The sequence below is a fragment of the Hesperophylax consimilis genome, chromosome 26 (assembly GCF_061612785.1).
Source record: "Hesperophylax consimilis isolate HC1 chromosome 26, BYU_Hcon_1.0, whole genome shotgun sequence".
Taxonomy (NCBI): domain Eukaryota; kingdom Metazoa; phylum Arthropoda; class Insecta; order Trichoptera; family Limnephilidae; genus Hesperophylax; species Hesperophylax consimilis.
The window spans coordinates 2,622,962-2,642,018 of record NC_142861.1 but is presented as its reverse complement, the minus strand read 5'-3'; the positions used below and the strand labels follow the sequence as shown (position 1 = coordinate 2,642,018).

The 19,057-nt window shown below is 33.4% G+C and overlaps 1 protein-coding gene across 1 annotated transcript; it reads right to left on the bottom strand.

Annotated features, from left to right (window-relative positions):
• Positions 1-7,583: 7,583 nt before the first annotated feature.
• On the bottom strand, positions 7,584-17,996 carry LOC149410981 (uncharacterized). Its single transcript, XM_089647611.1, has 4 exons — positions 17,861-17,996; positions 9,182-9,676; positions 8,297-8,393; positions 7,584-7,858 (listed from the first exon to the last, which is right to left on the bottom strand). Exons 1-4 carry the CDS (start codon positions 17,873-17,875, stop codon positions 7,584-7,586), a joined length of 882 nt encoding a protein of 293 aa, XP_089503737.1. The 5' UTR covers positions 17,876-17,996.
• Between the last annotated feature and the right edge of the window lie 1,061 nt (positions 17,997-19,057).

Below are 19,057 nucleotides of genomic sequence, written 5' to 3'. Positions count from 1 at the left end.
GTGATTTTGCATTAAGCTTTGCCTTAAATCAATCTGTATCTATCCCTATGATTTAAGATTTTCACGGCCAAAAGTATTTTTGTTATTTGTTTTTGGGGTGTTATGCCGTGTTGCGCTAACTCCTTCTTTAGCCAACGTTTCAACGTTTCTTGAAATGTTGGCTAAAGAAGGAGTTAGCGCAACACGGCATAACACCCCAAAAACAAATAACAAAATGTATCTATCCCTGTACATAAAAATTGAATTGAAAAAATGTTTCTTTGTTTATCCCACACACGTCCCTATACCATTATTTGTTCTTATTAGTGCCAAAAGTATTTAGAGAGTGTTTTGAATGGTATGAGAAGTCGTGGACGCTCGAGAATGACTTCGCGCATTATCTCTGCATTGGAATGAGATACGGAGTAAAAAAAAAATCGATATAATGTAGATTTTTATTAGTAACAATGTAGTATACAGTAGTGAATGGTGGAAACAGTCGGAGATGTTCGAGGAAGACTTAACGCATTATCTTTACAATGGAATCAGATACGGAGTCTATATATTGTATTTTTTTAATGGTAACATGATACTACGTGAAAAGAATGGTTGAAAAAGTAGGGGATGCCCAGGAAGTCATGAATCACATAATTATTCGTGGTAAAATGAGATGTAAGTGGTAAACGCAGAAAGAGGTGTAAGGTGAATGTATGACTTGGAAGGGAATAGTTGAAGAGGTTGATAACCCCCGATGAAGACATGGCATGATCAAGTGAATTCACAACCCCAAACCATTTATAAGTCCCCAAGCAACTCCGGGTACATGTCAGATAGTTTGTAATAAAAAATATTACATTTTAAATGGTTTTTATTTTCTCGAAAAGCATATATGAGATGGCCTCCGTGGTTGAGTGGTTATAATTCTTGGCTACAAATCCGGAGGTCGCGGGTTCAAATCCTGATGTTAGTAAGTAAAAAAAAATTCTAATTCGTCCTACGCTTGCCACATTTGTCAGTTTGACAGTGTGAGTAACGCACAAGAGTCCCAACTGCTCCCAACCGTCTGGAGCCAGTGAGATTATGGCAACCCCTATTGAGGAATTTTGTGCTGCTGAATTTAGTGAAGAAGGGATGGAGATGGGAAAGAGGAAGGTGCGGAATTACCTGGCTATTCTGATTTGGTCACTTGGTTTGAATTCATGCATCTTTTGTTACCCCGGAACATATACTATCTATGTTACTTTAAACAAGCAAAAATTTATAATAAAAAATTAAATAAACCATAACATGTACATTCATTTGGAATCATTACTGCCATCTAGCGAAGAACGTTACAATCAAATTAAAGCTAATATTTTTACAGTCAATCAATATTTATTTTATTTTTATAATCACATTTACCTTGGGAACATTTCTCTTTTCAATCACAGGTGTCGCTTTAAATGGAAAATAATTCTTCATAAGCTGTAATGTCGTTCGATTTCAGAGAAAGGCGTATAATTACGCGCGTGTGTACGTGATTGATACAAAAAGTTTATATGATGCATTGTCATCGACAACGAATATATCTGTTGAGTTTCAGCTCGAACGGATGTCGGGAAGTGGGTTAATTTCGGCCTCCAAGATTCGCATTCATTCATTCAAGAAAACAAATGTGAAATTTAAATAGAATTATTTAAAACTCCGCAAAAATCTTGTTTATGAACCGCACAGTTAGTGATAAAATTAGGAATTATGAACCGCACAATTAGTGATTAAATAAGGAATTATGAACCGCAGAATTAGTGATTAAATAAGGAATTATGAACCGCACAATTAGTGATTAAATAAAGAATTATAAACCGCCCAATTAGTGATTAAATTTGGAATTATGAACCGAACAATTAGTGATTAAATTAGAAATTATGAACTGCACAATTAGTGATAAAATTAGGAATTATGAACCGCACAATTAGTGATTAAATAAGGAATTATGAACCGCAGAATTAGTGATTAAATAAGGAATTATGAACCGCACAATTAGTGATTAAATAAAGAATTATAAACCGCCCAATTAGTGATTAAATTTGGAATTATGAACCGAACAATTAGTGATTAAATTAGAAATTATGAACTGCACAATTAGTGATAAAATTAGGAATTATGAACCGCACAATTAGGGATAAAATTAGGAATTATGAACGTCACAATTAGTGATTAAATAAGGAATTATGAACCGCACGATTAGTGATTAAATCTGGAATTATGAACCGAACAATTAGTGATTAAATTAGGAATTATGAACCGCACAATAAGTGATTAAATAAAGAATTATAAACCGCCCAATTAGTGATTAAATTTGGAATTATGAACCGAACAATTAGTGATTAAATTAGAAATTATGAACTGCAAAATTAGGGATAAAATTAGGAATTATGAACCGCACAATTAGTGATAAAATTAGAAATTATGAACCGCACAATTAGTGATTAAATAAGGAATTATGAACGGCACAATAAGAGATTACATAAATAATTATGAACCGCCCGATTAGTGATTAAATTTGGAATTATGAACCGAACAATTAGTGATTAAATTAGGAATTATGAACCGCAAAATTAGTGATAAAATTAGGAATTATGAACCACACAATTAGTAATTAAATTTGGAATTATGAACCGCACAATTATTTTTTTTTTGATTAAATTAGGAATTATGGTATTTTTGTTATTTTTATAATATTGTTTCGAAAAGATTTTTTTTTTTAATGTTGTAAGCAACCTTTCCAGATTTCAAATAATCTCAAAAGGTTGAAAATTAATCCACTTACACAATTATAAATGAAAAATATGGCTTGTGCAATGACGGAGTACTAAACTACTAGGATCGAACCGGCAACGTCCGAATGCGAATCAATAACTACCACGCTTCCGCCCAGCAGGTCTTGATATTTAAGAACACGTATTTTCACCTATTTCACAAAAAAAAATTCGCCTGCGTCGCTTTTTCCGTATATTCTGTCATGCTTTTATAACGGAGAGGGGGGGGGGCGTCGAAGAAAAATATATTCGGAAAATAGGTGGTGAGCCAGATAAGGTTGGGAACCTCTGCTTTGGTCCATAGTTAGAATTTTTTACTAGTTTTACTTCAACTTGAAACCAAATACTTAAACAAATACGCCAAGAAAAAACATTTTTATATGGTTGACGTTTGTCACGTGAGAACGGGTTGTTTCTGCGACTAGTTCTTGTGTTCAAAAGCTCGTATGTGGAACGATTTTCCGCACTCTGTGTTTCCCCTTTTCAACAACATGGGTCTCTTCAAGACCAAAGACCCTCCACCCAGCAATCCCAAATATGATATTATTTTCCTCAGGCCTTGTGGAATTAATGTAAAAAATAAAAACAAAATAAATCATTGATCGACAGTTTTTCATTGAGATTAGAGATTATAATTAGATATATAAATTGTAGAATGGTGAGGTTAGGTTAGTACCAACTAAAAAAATCGTACAAATGATGACATTTTTAACAGTTTTTATTAGTAAATGGATAAAAATTTGATATTAACAAAATAATTAATCTTAACATTATATTTTTAATAACCGTCCAACAACACCGTTATCTTCAATGGTTTTATTGAAAAAACCCCTTTTTGTAAATGATTAGGGAACTCACTTTTCTTCGATAGTTTCTAGCTAAAGGAACCCAAAGTGACAATTATATTTCGCTCTCCGTTGGTGGAGTGATCTCCACAGAGTGTCGGTAGCAATATAAGCTTTGGAAAAAAACAACAATAAATTCGGTGTAATTTCAACTTCCACAAAGTGTTTTATTTAAAGAGGAATCTACCATTTTGTTCTTAAACCTAATTTAAACATTTGAATCAGTTATTCTTTTTAATCATAATTGGTTTGAATCTCGGAGCAATTTTCAACAGTAAATGTTTTTTTCTCCACATCTACAACATAATTTATAATACAAAGGCGTTTATATAATGATACAATCGTCGGTTAAAAATATATTTATTTTAAAATACTTAAAACAAGTCAGCAAATATTTTCTCAATTAATACAACATTGAAACAATTTCATACCCTAGACCAGTCTTTCTAAAAGTGGGCGATATCGCCCCCTTGTAGCTGGAGGCTTTTAGAGGGGCGGTAGAAGGATCAAATAAAATTAGGGGGCGTTAAGGAAATCTAGTGAATCTAGTCTTCTTTCACTTCCTTAAAAAAAAGTTTTTTCACAACGAAACTGAAATTTTTTTTAAAATAAGTAAAACACTTTTAATGGAATTATTTCTTTTCTATCGCCATCATTGGCGAAAACTGTATTGGACTATTCACCCTCAGTTCTTGCCGTGTTTGTGGCAATCAAGTTTTTCATTCAATGAATTGACACGATTATCTTTCTCGTTCTAATTTGCTCACACCCTATCCATCCTGTTCATATAATAATGAATGTTTAAAATTATATTTGCAATAACTGTGTTCAGATACACAACAGATGGTAATGTAAAAAGGTAAGTTAAAAATATGGAGGGCACTGGATTTTTTAATCAGAAAGTTAGCGATGGTCGAAATAAGTTTGAGAACCTGTGCCCTAGAGCAGTGTTCCGCAAAGCTTGTGCCGCGACACACTGGTGTACCGTGGTCATCAGTTGGTGTGCCGCAGAAAAAGTTCAAGGTAATGTGAAGATAATAAGAAAGCAAATGGGAGCAGATCAGAGATAATATCACTCACTTCTGTTTCATACAGAAGTACGATGGCTTTCTTGCGGGAAAGTGCTATTTCGGATTTACGAGCTAAAAAGTGAGTCCCAGACGTTTTTAGAGGCCCAGGGTTCAGATTTTGCTTCTGTGTTTAAAAAAAGAAGAATGGGTAGTAAAACTTGCATATCAGGCGGACATATTCGCTCATTTAAATAAGCTCAACAGAAAAATGCAAGGTAGGAATTCTTATATTTTAACGTCTTCGGACAAAATTGGTATTATGGATCAGCCACGCTGTCAATGGTAGTAATGAATTGTTTCCAAATGTCATGACTGCCGATTCAGAAACAAAGTGCAGGGTTTGATAGTGAAACACTTGGAGCTATTAGCAGAAAAATTAACTGTTATTTTCCTAAGTGTGACCTACAACCTATGGACTGGGTACGAAATCCACTCTCGGATAACATTTCCCTTGGACACTAACCGATTGACGAGGAAGAATTCATAGAGTCAAAAACTGATATTAATTACGGACATTAAAACTAAAATTTTCCAAAGTAGAGCTATCACATTTTTAGCTGCATATAAAAAATGAGTATCCACTGCTTTCATAGTATGCTGTTTAAAATATATTACCATTTGCCACAACCTACTTATGCGAATTGGGATTTTCAACTCTCACTAATATTACATCGATAAAAAGAGAACGCCTAAGGACGATCAATGAAGAGATGAGAGCAGCCTTATCAACGATTGCTCCAAATTTTGATCGCCTTTGCTCAGTTAAACAGGCTCACATTTCTCACAAAACATCTTTTCATATTGGGTATATTGATTTTAGTAATAAATAAATATAAAATAAACATTGCTTTTTTCTTTGGTGTACCTCTAAAATTTCTTGATTTGATAGGTGTACCTTGAACACAAAAAGTTTCCGGAACACTGCCCTAGAGGACATGATAGAATCATGATTCTAGAAACAACTATACAATGACAAGCCAGAATACTGATGCATACAGAAAATCTCCACATTGACAATAAGATTCACCGGAATAGAATCCATTAATTTGCTGAAGTAACAAATACGCATTACAAAGTAACGAGAGATCAACAAATAATATTGTAGTTTTTAAATATCTGGGATGAGTTTTAGAGCCTATTAAAATAAATATTTACATCAATGGAAATAAAGTGGTTATTTTTTCAGGCTGTCGAAATAAAGCATTACGATTTATGGTTTTTATTTTATAAATTCAATAATTTTATTCATTCACAAAAAATAATTGAAGGCATTATCAAACTGACGACATATTTGTATTATTTACATGCAGGTACTAATAATTAAAACAATTATAAATTCATCTTTATTATATATGCCATTATTGATTTACGAGCATATCGGAAAATGTTAATGGTTTTAACCCTTTGTAAGTATATAGTATAATAAATAATTTACGCGACTTTGGGTTTCGTGAATTACTATTTTTATATTTTATGCTAATTGAACTCGGGTTGAACATATCTAGGAGTAGCGAGCGTATTATATTTTTGTTCATTTATCAAAGAATTAACATCTCCAACTAGTGTAAAATAAAGTAGCTATCGGCGTCTGTCTGTTTGTGCGCTTTTTTTAATTTTTTTATAGTGAATACCTCACAAGAGTCCCAACTGCTCCCGTCTGGAGCCAGTGAGACTATGGCATCCCCAATTGGGGGATGTTGTGAGGCTGAAGGTAAGTGGGGAAGGGAAAGAGGAAGGTGGGGAAGTACCTGGCTATTCAGATCTAGTCACTAAACACGGCTAAAGCCATTTGGAGCAACGTTTCAATTCTGAATGGTGGTCTTACACCAGGGCGATACTGGTAGTATCTTCCACTCTGGAACGTGCCGCAAATATACTATATATTATTTTAATTAATTAATTGTGAAATAACACAAATTAATCAAATAAAATTTATTTGCCCACGCCGGGTTCGAACCCGCGACCTTCGGAATGGCAGTCCAATGCGTTACCACTGGACTATGCCGGCCGTCATATTTCTTCTAAACTACGCAACGGATATTGATAGATTTTTCACTATCATTTAGAGAATTTCTATCGCAAGGTTTATGTATAGTTATTAATTTAATACATACATATTATATTTATAAAAAGTAGAGAAAAGTTGAACAACGCCAAAGACGGGGAGTTTCATTTACGTACTTTTTTGTAAACCTTTTTAAGATATACAATTCTTTATTTTTTTTCGACTTGATTACAAAACATTCACTTTTCTCTACTTTCTATAAATATAATATGCGGGTATTATATACATAAACCTTCCGGAAGAAATTTTCTAAATTATAGGAAAACCCTATCAAAATCCGTTGCGTAGTTTAGCGACTTTATTTAATACTATTGAAAGATAGAAACTACACAGTAAAACTTTTTTTATAAATTAACTGTTTTTTTGTAAATTTAATAATAATATTATTGAATGTATGAAAGAAAAGCCAAGATTTTTAATGGAGTTCTACAAATTAAACTTGAAAACAATAAATACATTATGATTTCATTTCTTAAAAGTTATCATAAAAGTATATAATATTCATAACATCAACAGAATTGTTGCAACAATTTGATCGATTTCAACAGCATATTTTCTAGTGTCTCCAGTTGAAAAGAAACCATTAAAACGTTTATTTTATTTTTGGAACAAATGTTCAGAAAGTCGAAAAAGGATTTAATTTTTGATCCTGTCCCTAAAAGAAACCTATTACCAGATATACTTTTACATGTAGGAAACAGACAAGTATGTAGTTGTCAAAACTGATTAAAGTACTTAGATTAAAAAAGTTACAAACGTTACAAACTAGACCGAAATAATTCGATCTTTTTCCCCATTAAATACAAACAAACAATATATTTCTGATTTATGAAAAGTGTTCCAGGGGAGACGGACCGAGGGGAGATCCAAGAGTACCAAGAGATGATTTGAAAGACGATCCCGAAGACGAGCCAGGATATGTACCCAATGATGAAGATGCTCCGAACGAAGATCCAGGAGATGAGCTGAATGAGGTTCCGAATGGCTCCGAATGTCTGGATGGACCAAGATTCTTGACCACTGCGTTAAAACCGTTCACATCATCAGCTGTGTACTCCACAACCCTCACGGAACCGTCTGGTTCCACGAGGGAATAGTGACCTGGAATCAACATATTCATTTGTGTTCTCACGTAACATCCAGAGATAGTCAGTCAAATAAGCCTTATTGTATGTATTGGATAACCAACACCTCTGTGATATGTCACCACAAGTGGTTCGCTACGTTTGCCAAAACTTAGACAAAACAACATAATTATTCCTAACATATTTTTTTTCAATAGATAAATACGAGTATAAAATAATTAAAAAAAGAAACAAAACTTAAATATTTTTTCGAATTCGGCAAATTTCTAAATGTTTTGTGTTGTTGGTCAACTTTTGGTAGGTTTAAATGAGCATATTTTTTAATTTCCTCCGTCTATACTGATGAGGGATTTTCTATTTTCCAATGCGTCTATATTTTAAATGCCAACTTCCTGTCAGAAAAAGTGACTGGAGAATTTGTAAGTTTGGTTACTTGATTTACGGATAATATTACCTTTGACGATGTCACCATCCCTGGTCTCTTCCTGTTCTTTAATATCCCCGGTGTGGGGATCGGTCACTGCATAGTTGTACGAATACGTTGGGATACCCTTAAATTATAAGAACACGGCATGATACACCAATAAATCTATCCCCTAAACTCTAAACACTAGATTTCGCACCAAAGTGGCAACATAAAAAAATGTTAATTTTAATTTAATACTTGTGTACTGTTTGGAGTACGGAATACTCTTAAGATCAGGAGTATTCAACACAAAGATATTAGAAGAACGAGATATGCTATGTTGGCCGCCGGACCGTAGGCGGAGTACTACCTAATTAGGGTACTTTGAATACTATCGGGACGTGTACGCACAGAAATCTGTTATATGTATTAGTGCGGATACCTTAGCGTAAGCGAAGGTGTGCAGTAGTATTGGTGAACAAAACCGGCGACACTGGGCAAAACAATTCCACACAGTATGAACTGCTCATAGCATATCTCGTTCTTCTAATATCTTTGATTCAACACATGCTTTGGTTCGTCAAAGATTACGAGTACTTCATACATTAGTATGTATTAGGGAGTACTCAAACTGGAAGTGAGCTCCCTATTTAGGGATCGGCTAGCATCGGCTGTACTCGTAACCATTTGAGTACAAACGAAATCTATGGAAAATCCTTCAACCTAGATTAGCGGGATATAAATAACTTGGATATACACACTCTATCGACATCTGGTGGCGGTATCGAAGCTACAACCAAATAACATCACAAAAATACCTAAAGAATATTTCGATCTCATTAGGTAACGCACACTTAAGTCTGCGTACATAAGTCTATTGAATAACACAGTGATATTCACAAACTAACGCAAAAAAACTTGATTTTTACATACATTTTCAGATTCCCTCGCATAGCCTGATCCATAACTTTCAAACTTCGCAAAGTTCAGCGGATTCCCATCTGAACTAGATCCTTTTCCAGTGTTTCTGTAAGACGTCGCGTCGTATCTGGGCGATTCAAATCCATAACCTCCATAGGAAGAAGAAGGGAAACCGCCACCACCAAAATCAAAAGCTCTGCCGACTTTGATGGAGTCATACCCTGAACTATCAAAGTTTCTCAGACTGTCGTAGCCTAGACTGTCACCAAGGGTGTCATAGTCTCCCAGGCTTTCGTAGGCTTTGAAGTCGTTGGTTCCCTTAAGGGCGCTTCCACCGCTGAAGCCTTCGGAGTCGAAGTCTTTAGCGTTTTCGAAGCCCAGAGAGCTGAGAGGGGTGTAGCTTCCGAAGCTGCTGACCTCCTCGTTGTCGAAGCTGCTAGGGTTGCCATAGGAGCCGTAAGTCGGGCTGGAACCTACTGCGGCCAGGAGGGCAAAAAATGTTGCAACCTGTGGATAAAATTATATTTGAATAAGTGAGAATTGGGATGCAGTTGAAATTAAATTTGTAATCAAATTTCGGAATAACGCGAACTCCAAACTTGTCATAAATTAAACTTACTTAAAAATAAATAACTAACTTGGGAACGGAGAGATTTACTTTAGTACAAGTTTATTTAATATGCAAGAAGGTACTTGCATTCATGACGATATTTTTAATGCATTTTGAAACCCAGAAATTATAGAGCGTTACCATATATTTTCAAAACATTGATTTTAGAAAACAAACCACAACTTTAGTTAAAGTCGATTAAGTTTAAAAAAAAAGTTACATTATAACCAGTGGAGCAAAAAAATTGCAATATCATTTTATAGCAATACGTATTGCGCATAACAGAATTGTCAACCAAATCGATATTTCTTATGGAAGTTAAGAAAACAATAGAAAGATTCCCTTGGTTATGGTTCAGGAATTAATCCACCGTGAAATCGGGCAAGTATTTTGTCGAAATTGATATAATATTTCTGTATGTTTCTGAAATTTATAAGAAATTTATTGCAAAAAGTTTGTGAGCTGTTTGAGTAACAGTTGTGTTTTATGTAAAATGTTGTAAGATTTGAGTGTGAGTAAAAGACAAACGGGGAACTCCCAGTTACCAAAATCAGTGTATAAAACACTAGGAAAATAACATCAAATACAACTGACCTTTAGGTGATTTCTCACGAAAACGGCGCTATATAAATTAGCCAAATATTATTTAATATTACTACTTAATACAGAGGTTCCCAAACTTTTCTGCACCGTAGACCACTTGCCAAATATTTTTTTTCCGTAGAACCAATGAAAAACTCTGAAAGTCTATGGAATAAACTTTTAGTTTTTTTTCATTCTGCCTGCCGAATATTTAATTTTCCTAAAACTATTAACGTCCCATGTGATAATCATTTATTTTTTTCGCAAAAAGATTCCCTTCCCTTGCCTGCCCAACAACTGGGTGGCGATATAGTTTCTCTGTTTTTACATTGTGCTAACAGGGACGCCCTTGTGAGGTATTACACTTCATTCGGTTCTTCTTGTCATATGATATCTGATTCTTTAACATTCCATTTCCACAGTCAAAATGACCTCGAACTTAGTTTTGAAGTCTGTGTGAAGTACATTAAATGTTGAACGTCATTATTACCCTGGACGTTCTTCAAAAACAAGTTGGGGAACTAGGAAAATTCGCGGCTTCCAATGTGCAATGTTTTACTTGAATATATTAATCCTGACGAGAAAAGGAACGTGGAATCTATTTACCTCAATAAACAACTTAACGATATATAAAAATACAAATATCAAATAAGTAATTTCTCCAAATTATTTAATTTCTTCCAAACCGGTCGGTATCAGTCGGTCTGTATCCTCGCTATGTGTGACATTCCTCGCTCAAATTTAAGCGGTCTAACTCGGCCGCTTAAGCTTTTTTAGACGCCGAGGCGCTAGCAGTAACAAATGTCAAATATGACGTTTACGTACTTCTATCATACCGTAATTTATTCAAATTGCCCGTTTCTCTCAGTACGGACTATTATATTTATCTAGCGATGAGGGGGATGTTGATATTATTAATTGATTTATTGTTTTCAAGTTTAATTTGTAAAACTTCCTTTTTAATTTTTGGTTTTTATTTTCTATCATATTTATTATATCATTATTCAATTTGCAAAACAGTTATTCAATTTATAAACAAGTTCTGCTGTGTAATTATTACTACGCGTTACAGCTGTTTCGCCTTCTGACGATAGTATTGCCAGCAAAGTGCTGGTATAGATGACGATAAATTCTGTACATGGAGTCACTACATGCATCAATCGTACCCACATCCTTGTTGTCCAGATCATGCATCCTATTGGTTAGTGAGTGTGTCTGATTATTGGTTGTGTTCCTTTTTGGTACATGGAATTTAATTGCAGGGCTATGTTTTAGTCTCACTATATTTACATAACAGAAAGGGTGTCTAATGCTGTCATCTCAGCTCTCAAATCAAGTCCAAGCCTTAAAATATACCCCGATAGATGACAATAATAAATATATTAGTCGCTCTAATTTCAGTACAAACACCTACTTAATATTGTATTCAACGAATGACCTGCCCCAAAATGAACTAAGTACTTTCCAACAACAATGTTTACGTTGCGTAATAGCAAATTATCCACACCTATCCACGGTGTCGATTCATTCACCTTGCCGAATAACAAATCGACGTTTCGGTTGGATAGACACTGCTCATTTTCAATGTCTCATATCTGCGGGCAACCGAGAAGCGTCCTTGACGGATTGAACTATGAAAAACAACTAAAAATTTGCTAATTGATCAGTTGTGACGGTATTGTTGATGGGTTTTACGGAGAAATAACGGTGAATATGTAGAATGCGAATAGAGGAGTTTTAAATACAATATGCACGAGTATGCCAATACGTCTACAAACGAAGAAAACAATTGATTTTTTTTTCAAATTAGGCAACAAATTGGGTCTACAAATGGTTAGACTAACTACCAATCACGCCGTTTCCCTCAAGGTTAGGCAGAGAGGACGGTTCGCCAAACAACTGTCTTGATACACACTTCTTGCTTCAGTCACATTCATACATTGTCTCATACATGCCCTTCGGTCCCTCATGCCCTTATGTCCTCAATCCTGTATCTAAATTTCGCTAATAAACAATTTGTTATTATATTGCTAATAATAATTGCTAATTATATTGCTAATAATAATTGCTAATAAACAATTTGTTATGTTAATTAAGGGTTAATCTCAAGTGACCTACCAGGTAAGTATTGTACTGTATATTATCTCCATAAATAGTTAGTAATAACATAGATCACTGTAGAAATGTATAATAAGTTTGTACAGCGCCCTTGAGGTGATTTTGCACAAAAACGGCGCTATACAAGTCATCCAATTTTTATTATTCTGGGATTCTTACTCTTGACATGGCCCGACTCGAGTATTTGGTCCACTTGATCATGCCATATATTTTTCGAGCGTTCCCGACTACTTCTATTATTCAGAATCGCGTCATATATATTCCCCTTACACTACAATATGCTCTAACCGTCTAAACGTCCCATTCTTAATCTTACTCATTATGCTTACGTCAGATTTGAATTTTTTGCGAATTCTCCACGATTCAGTCTAATTTCATCCTTCCTCTGCCAGTTTCATTTCTCACTGTCATACATCAGGGTAGTACCAGCATTCCATTATGGGCTGCTAGCTTCGCTTCTTTGGACAATTATTAGACAGCAGTGATATTGATGAGAAATACTGTTTAGAGGAGTTCTCAAGTTGTTGAGAAAACATTATTTCTTACAGGGACTAGCTTTCAGCTAGCAGGCGTATTTAGTGAGTGTGTCTGATAATTGATTGTGTACGTTTTGCAGAAAAATGTTACATTTTGTCTTCTGTTCCTTTTCGGTACATATGGAATTTAATAGTGGCGACGATTGCAGGGCTATGTTTTGGTATCACCACATCTACAGAACGGAATGTGTTTCCCAGGCCTCAAAGTGGACAGGCGAATTTTGAAGATCTTTTTAGTGATTTGTCTTACGAGTACATATTGCATTGATTTAGTTTGTATTTTATTTTAAGTTACTGTTACACGTTTTACTAAAAGGTATTATTTTATATTCAGTTTATCAGGTCTTTTAGGTTCATGGTAGGTAGTATACACAAGTAATAAACAGGTAATTCGGAAAACGGATTTCCCCTGATTTCCGCCATCGACAAAGTGTAAATTACCAACCATAGAGAAGTACCTCCATTGTTCCGTGTGTCACCTATTCTTTGGCGAGTCGGAATTCAGGATTTAACGTTCTCAATTTATAAAAATGGATGAGGAATGCCATTATTTTATTGCTGTCTTAAACCAGACGGTAAAGGAGTTAATTGGTGATTAGTTGTTGAAGTTTGGTTGATGAGGATGTAGCATAAATTATACATTGGAAGACAATCGATTATTATCGATGGATTTCGTTGCAGGGCCGTGAGAACGATTTGTTATGCATTGGTCGTCAGATTAGGTGTCAAACTACTCTCAGTATCACCCACCAAAATACTATCAATCATAATCGAGACGTTGCTTGAAATGGCTTAATCTGTGTTTGGTGACCAGATCTGAATTGTCAGGTACTTCATTGTAAACCTTCTTCTTCCCATCTCCTTCCCTCTGGTGGATGGGAATGCCACCTAGATTAGGCGAACTTAGGTTTTTTTCGATTGAAAATTTTTCATTATTGCATTGTTATGATGAAGAAAATCATACTAATTTCTTCGGTTTTGGGGACAAACTGCTAGTACTAGAGTAAATTTGTTCGCTTCTGCGAACAAATTTTTTTGACAAATCACATGGTTATTTTTCTTAATTTTATTTATTTATTTATTTAACGTCCAGGGGGCTTTCACATGGTTGGTAGTATAATTTTAATTTGACAGATACTTTGAAACATAAAAAATAAGAATAAAATTACATTTGATAAAAGCTATGCAACAAGTCATACAAACACAAGAAACAAAAACAGAAAATTACAGCTATTTGTAGGTTTACATGATGTGTTTAGGAGTATTGTTGAAATAAATGTTTTAAATGATCCACAAAACTTGCCAAGTTGGTATTGAATATGTCAATATCACCCAAGTAATGATTTCCCATGGTGTGAAGTCGTTGTATCGGAGAGTAGGCAATGTAGTTACGCTTATGTGTGCTGCTGTAGAATATTGTATTTTGTCGTGTTGTTACTGTGGGTGTATGTATGTTTATAAGATAAATAATAATGATAAACTAATGTTTATAAGACAAGGTTCTTTTATGCATAGCACGAAGGATAACAAATAATTATAAGCAATAATTAGTCGCTTGAAATATCCATATAAATTGAAAATATCTCCCGAGTAAGAATAGATGACGTAGCTCAGTGGTCTCAGAGCACCTGACTGGGTTCAATTCCCGTCAGCGGCATTTATTTTTACTCGGGAGATTTTTTCGATTTGTATGGATATTTCAAGCGACTAATTATTGCTTATAATAATTTGTTAATTCATATGGTATTGTGTCTCCCTTACCATCATATTTAGAAATATGGACTAGAGAATTAAAAGGAGAAGATATCAAGCTTCAAAGGTTCCGACCGCAATACGAGAAGAATTTATGGAATTTTGTGATTTTTTTTATAAATTATTTTTATATGAAATGTCAAAAGATGAAGGGGTTATAATGTTTATAGTACATTTTTATATTAATATATGTGTTTTTAGTTATCAGTAACTTTGGTTCAGTATTTAGAGGAAAAAAGGTAAAGGTTTTAAAAATTATATGTTTTTTTCTAATACTAAAATTTGAAAGTGTATTTGATCACATTATAATATTTGAAAGTGTATTTGATCACATTATAAAATTTGAAAGTGTATTTGATCGCATTATAAAACTTGAAAGTGTATCTGATCACATTATAAAATTTGAAAGTGTATTTAATCACATTATAAAATTTGAAAGTATATTTGATTACATTATAAAATTTGAAAGTGTATTTAATCACATTATAAAATTTGAAAGTATATTTGATCACATTATAAAATTTGAAAGTGTAATTTGAAAAATACATAAATTCTCCGATTTTCTGACAGCTTTTTAAGAAATAAAACGGTCAACATATCAAATCCCTGAAGGGTTAACGTAAATCTAAATATTATTAAAGATAATACAGTGTTTGGAAACTAGTGGTATAAAAGGGAAACTAGTGAATTTATTTTTACATACCTTTCCAGCATGATTACTTATCTTGTTTTTATCTAATTATTTTCTCTTCATAAATGCTAACCATTTTTGAGCATTGTAATGCAAAAGTGAGTTGATCATTTAGTAGATAATATTCTACCCCTTTACAAATTAAAGCGTTAATTAAAAACAACTTCTATTCCTAATTTTTTTATATTTTTACCTCCTTATTAATGGGCATGTTTTAGATTTTGTGTTGCTGAGAAAAATCCATTTACTCTACAATAAGGTTTGATTATCAGTTGTGTGGGGTTTGAAACACGTTTATTAGTAAGGCCCAAATTGATACTTTATATTGTTTAACTTTTATTTAAATGTATTGGTCACCATGAAACAGGCAGTTGCCTAGTAAGGTGATTCAATGTTAATGCCTTGTAAATGTCTATTAAAAAAACACGTATTTTAATAAATAAATAAAAAAATATGTCACATAGAGGACCCAAGAAAACTTTTTTTTTGTTCAATTCGGCTTCAAAGTATTTTAAATCTGGTACGAAGTTTTTTAAATTGTGGGCTATTAATCAATTTTATACAAATTTGACAAAAGTTAATACAATTTTCGACTAGATTCACTTGAAAACGACTGCTGAAATGTCATCCATTTTCAGAAAAATGCTTATATGTCGGCTTAGGTATGCATGATTGCCACCAATAGTTGATAGAATGCATTGTCATCGACAACGAGTCTAACTGCAGAGTTTCAGCTCAATCGACTGTCGGGAGGTGGGTTAAATTCCACTTCCAAAATCCCACTTCAATCGTTCATTAATTTATACATTCAGTCAAGAAAACAAAATTGAAATATAAATCGACGTATTAAAACGTATGCCACAAAATGTGATACACCAGTTTTCCGCATGTACCACCAGTTTTCGGAACGTGTTTCCCTTTCTCCCGTCATAAGGAAGATACGCTAAACTAAAGCCATTTTAAATTACTATAAGTTCTTAGTAAAATGCTATGAAAATAAGTAAAATATATGCCAGATCGTTTCACAAAACATCACAACTATGTACCTCATACAATTATCATTCAGCGGATCCACCGCATTAACATAATCTCTAAATAGTATATAATAAAATCGCTATATGAGTCTGTCTGTTTGTGCGCTTAGTTCTTCTAAACTACGCAACTGATTTTGATAAGGTTTTCACTGTCATTTAGAGAATTTCTTCCGGATGGTTTACATATATAATACATGCATATTATATTTAAAGAAAGCAGAGAAAAGTCGATGTTTTGTAAAGACGTAAAAAATATTTCGGGCGCTTACATTATGGCTAACGGTGCCTAAACTTTATGAGGTACGTCAAAATAATGTACTACGGAATTGTATATCTTGAAAAGGCTTACAGAAAAGTCCAAAGTGGTATATGTCTATCTCCTAGGGATAACCCCCAACAACGCCGGGGTACATGTCAGCAATGTAACATATTTCCCTTGAACACTTAAGATTTAAGCTCTAAAAATATATTTTTTTAAGATAATCTCTAATCAAATGCAGAGTTGAAAAAATATTTACATATATGAAATTCCCTCAATCAAAAATTATAAAAAAACCACATCTGATTTTATATATTAAAAAAATCACAGAGTTTCATTAAAAATGCTTGTTAACTGATTTGAAGAGTTTTTGCCCTGTTTTAAATATGTTGTGCTGTCTGTTTGTGCGCTTAGTTCTTCTAAACTACGCAACGGATTTTGCTAGGGTCTTCATTATCTTTTAAAGAATTTCTTCCGGAAGTATTATATGTATACCTAATACATGCATTTATAGAAAGTAGAGAAAAGTCAATGTTTTGTAATCAAGTCGAAAAAATAATATTTTCAGGCGCTTACATTGCTAACGCTGGCTAAACCTTATGAGATACAACAAAATAATATACCGGAAAAAATCTAAATGATGGTAAAAATCCTATCATTGCGTAGTTTAGAAGAATTAAGCGCACAAACAGACTTATTTTATACTATTTAGCGATACCACTCTGGAAATCTCTGCAAATAACAGTGCATTTCAAAATTTTAAGGTAGTTTTTAGGTATAATTGTTTATATGAAAAAATATAATATTCTTCTATGGAAAAATATTTTTGTAAGAGAAAAAAACAACAGAATTTCAAAAAAGTTAACTAACATTTTTATTATCATGTAGAATCACTTCCTAAAGTTTGTGTAATTTACTCCTGGACTTCTTTTAATTAAATTATAATAAAATTTATTCGGGCACGTCGGGATTTGAACCGTAACCTCTGGATTAAAAATCTAGCATCTTTACCACTCTGCCATGGAGGTCGTCTGTGACAATTGGTGGAAATATATGAAAATTTGTGAATATGTGAGAAAATTGAAGTGAGTCAATAAAAAAAAACATACCTTCGACGTCATCATGCTGTAGTCAATAAATAAATAATTTTATCCAATAACAACTAAACAATTAACTTATATAAATCAATCAATTGACGTTCAGACTGTGTTCAGTGGATTAAAAGCTATGGCGGTAATGTAGCGAATACCTAATGACAACTGATGGAAATCAGCAATGGAGGAGGGTTTTATAGTTTGCCGAATTGGACAGCATGCATTGTTCTTCTGAATTTCCTCGAGCGAGGGGCGTTCCAATATGTTTTCTTGATGATCAGAGAACTTCGAATGTTCGAGATTTTAATAACTTTTGAATGAAGATTCATTTTTTTAAACATTGAGTCGTTTTAAATCTTCCAAAAATCACTTCATTATAAATACAATAGAATAATATGTAAGTGAATTGCTTCGGTCATAAATTTATGTATATTAAGAATTAAAACTATTACCAAAGGGAAGAAAAATTATAACTTACTTTAATAGTTCTCTCCACCGTCACTCGTCACCGAGACAAAAAAAAACCGTGACAGGAATGTTGTCTTGCATGAAGTTGGGTTCATAAGGATTTTTTTTCTTTTCTTTTTTCATATTTAACTTTGGAAAACGTTATGTTCGTTGGACATTTATTTTTTTTTGATTTTTTTATTCGAAGTTTCGAAATTTTTGGTGCTGGGAAATATTTGAATCTGGAACTTTATTTTTCTGAAAAAAAATCCTTCTGTAAAAATTTTTAAAAAATGTCGTAAAATAGGTGAGGAAATTGGAAAAAAAGGCTCGGAAAATGCGTCTGGATTTTTTTACAAAAATATTTATTTTTATGATATTATAGTTTGGAAACTTTTCTAGTTGTTGAAATTATTTGCCTCGAAAATTGGTCCGAAAACGAGTGGGGAAATTCGTATAAAAATATTAATATTTTTGATATTGTTCACAAGGTTGAAAATTTTTGACCGAAAAATTTCTTCTGGGAAAATTAGAAAAAATTCAAGTAAGAAATTGTAAAAAAGTTTTTGAAACTGAGAAATTCCAAATTTGAAAAATAATTATGACATTTTCTCATCGGGGAATTCTGCTTGAAAACATCCATGATTCTTTTTGAAAATAACAGAGGTCGCCATTTCCGTTTGTATCAATCCCAAACTGTAGTTAGTCGTTAAGAGAGAGTGGTTTATTTATGCGTTAAGATAATGTCTAGGTATTGCTTTGATA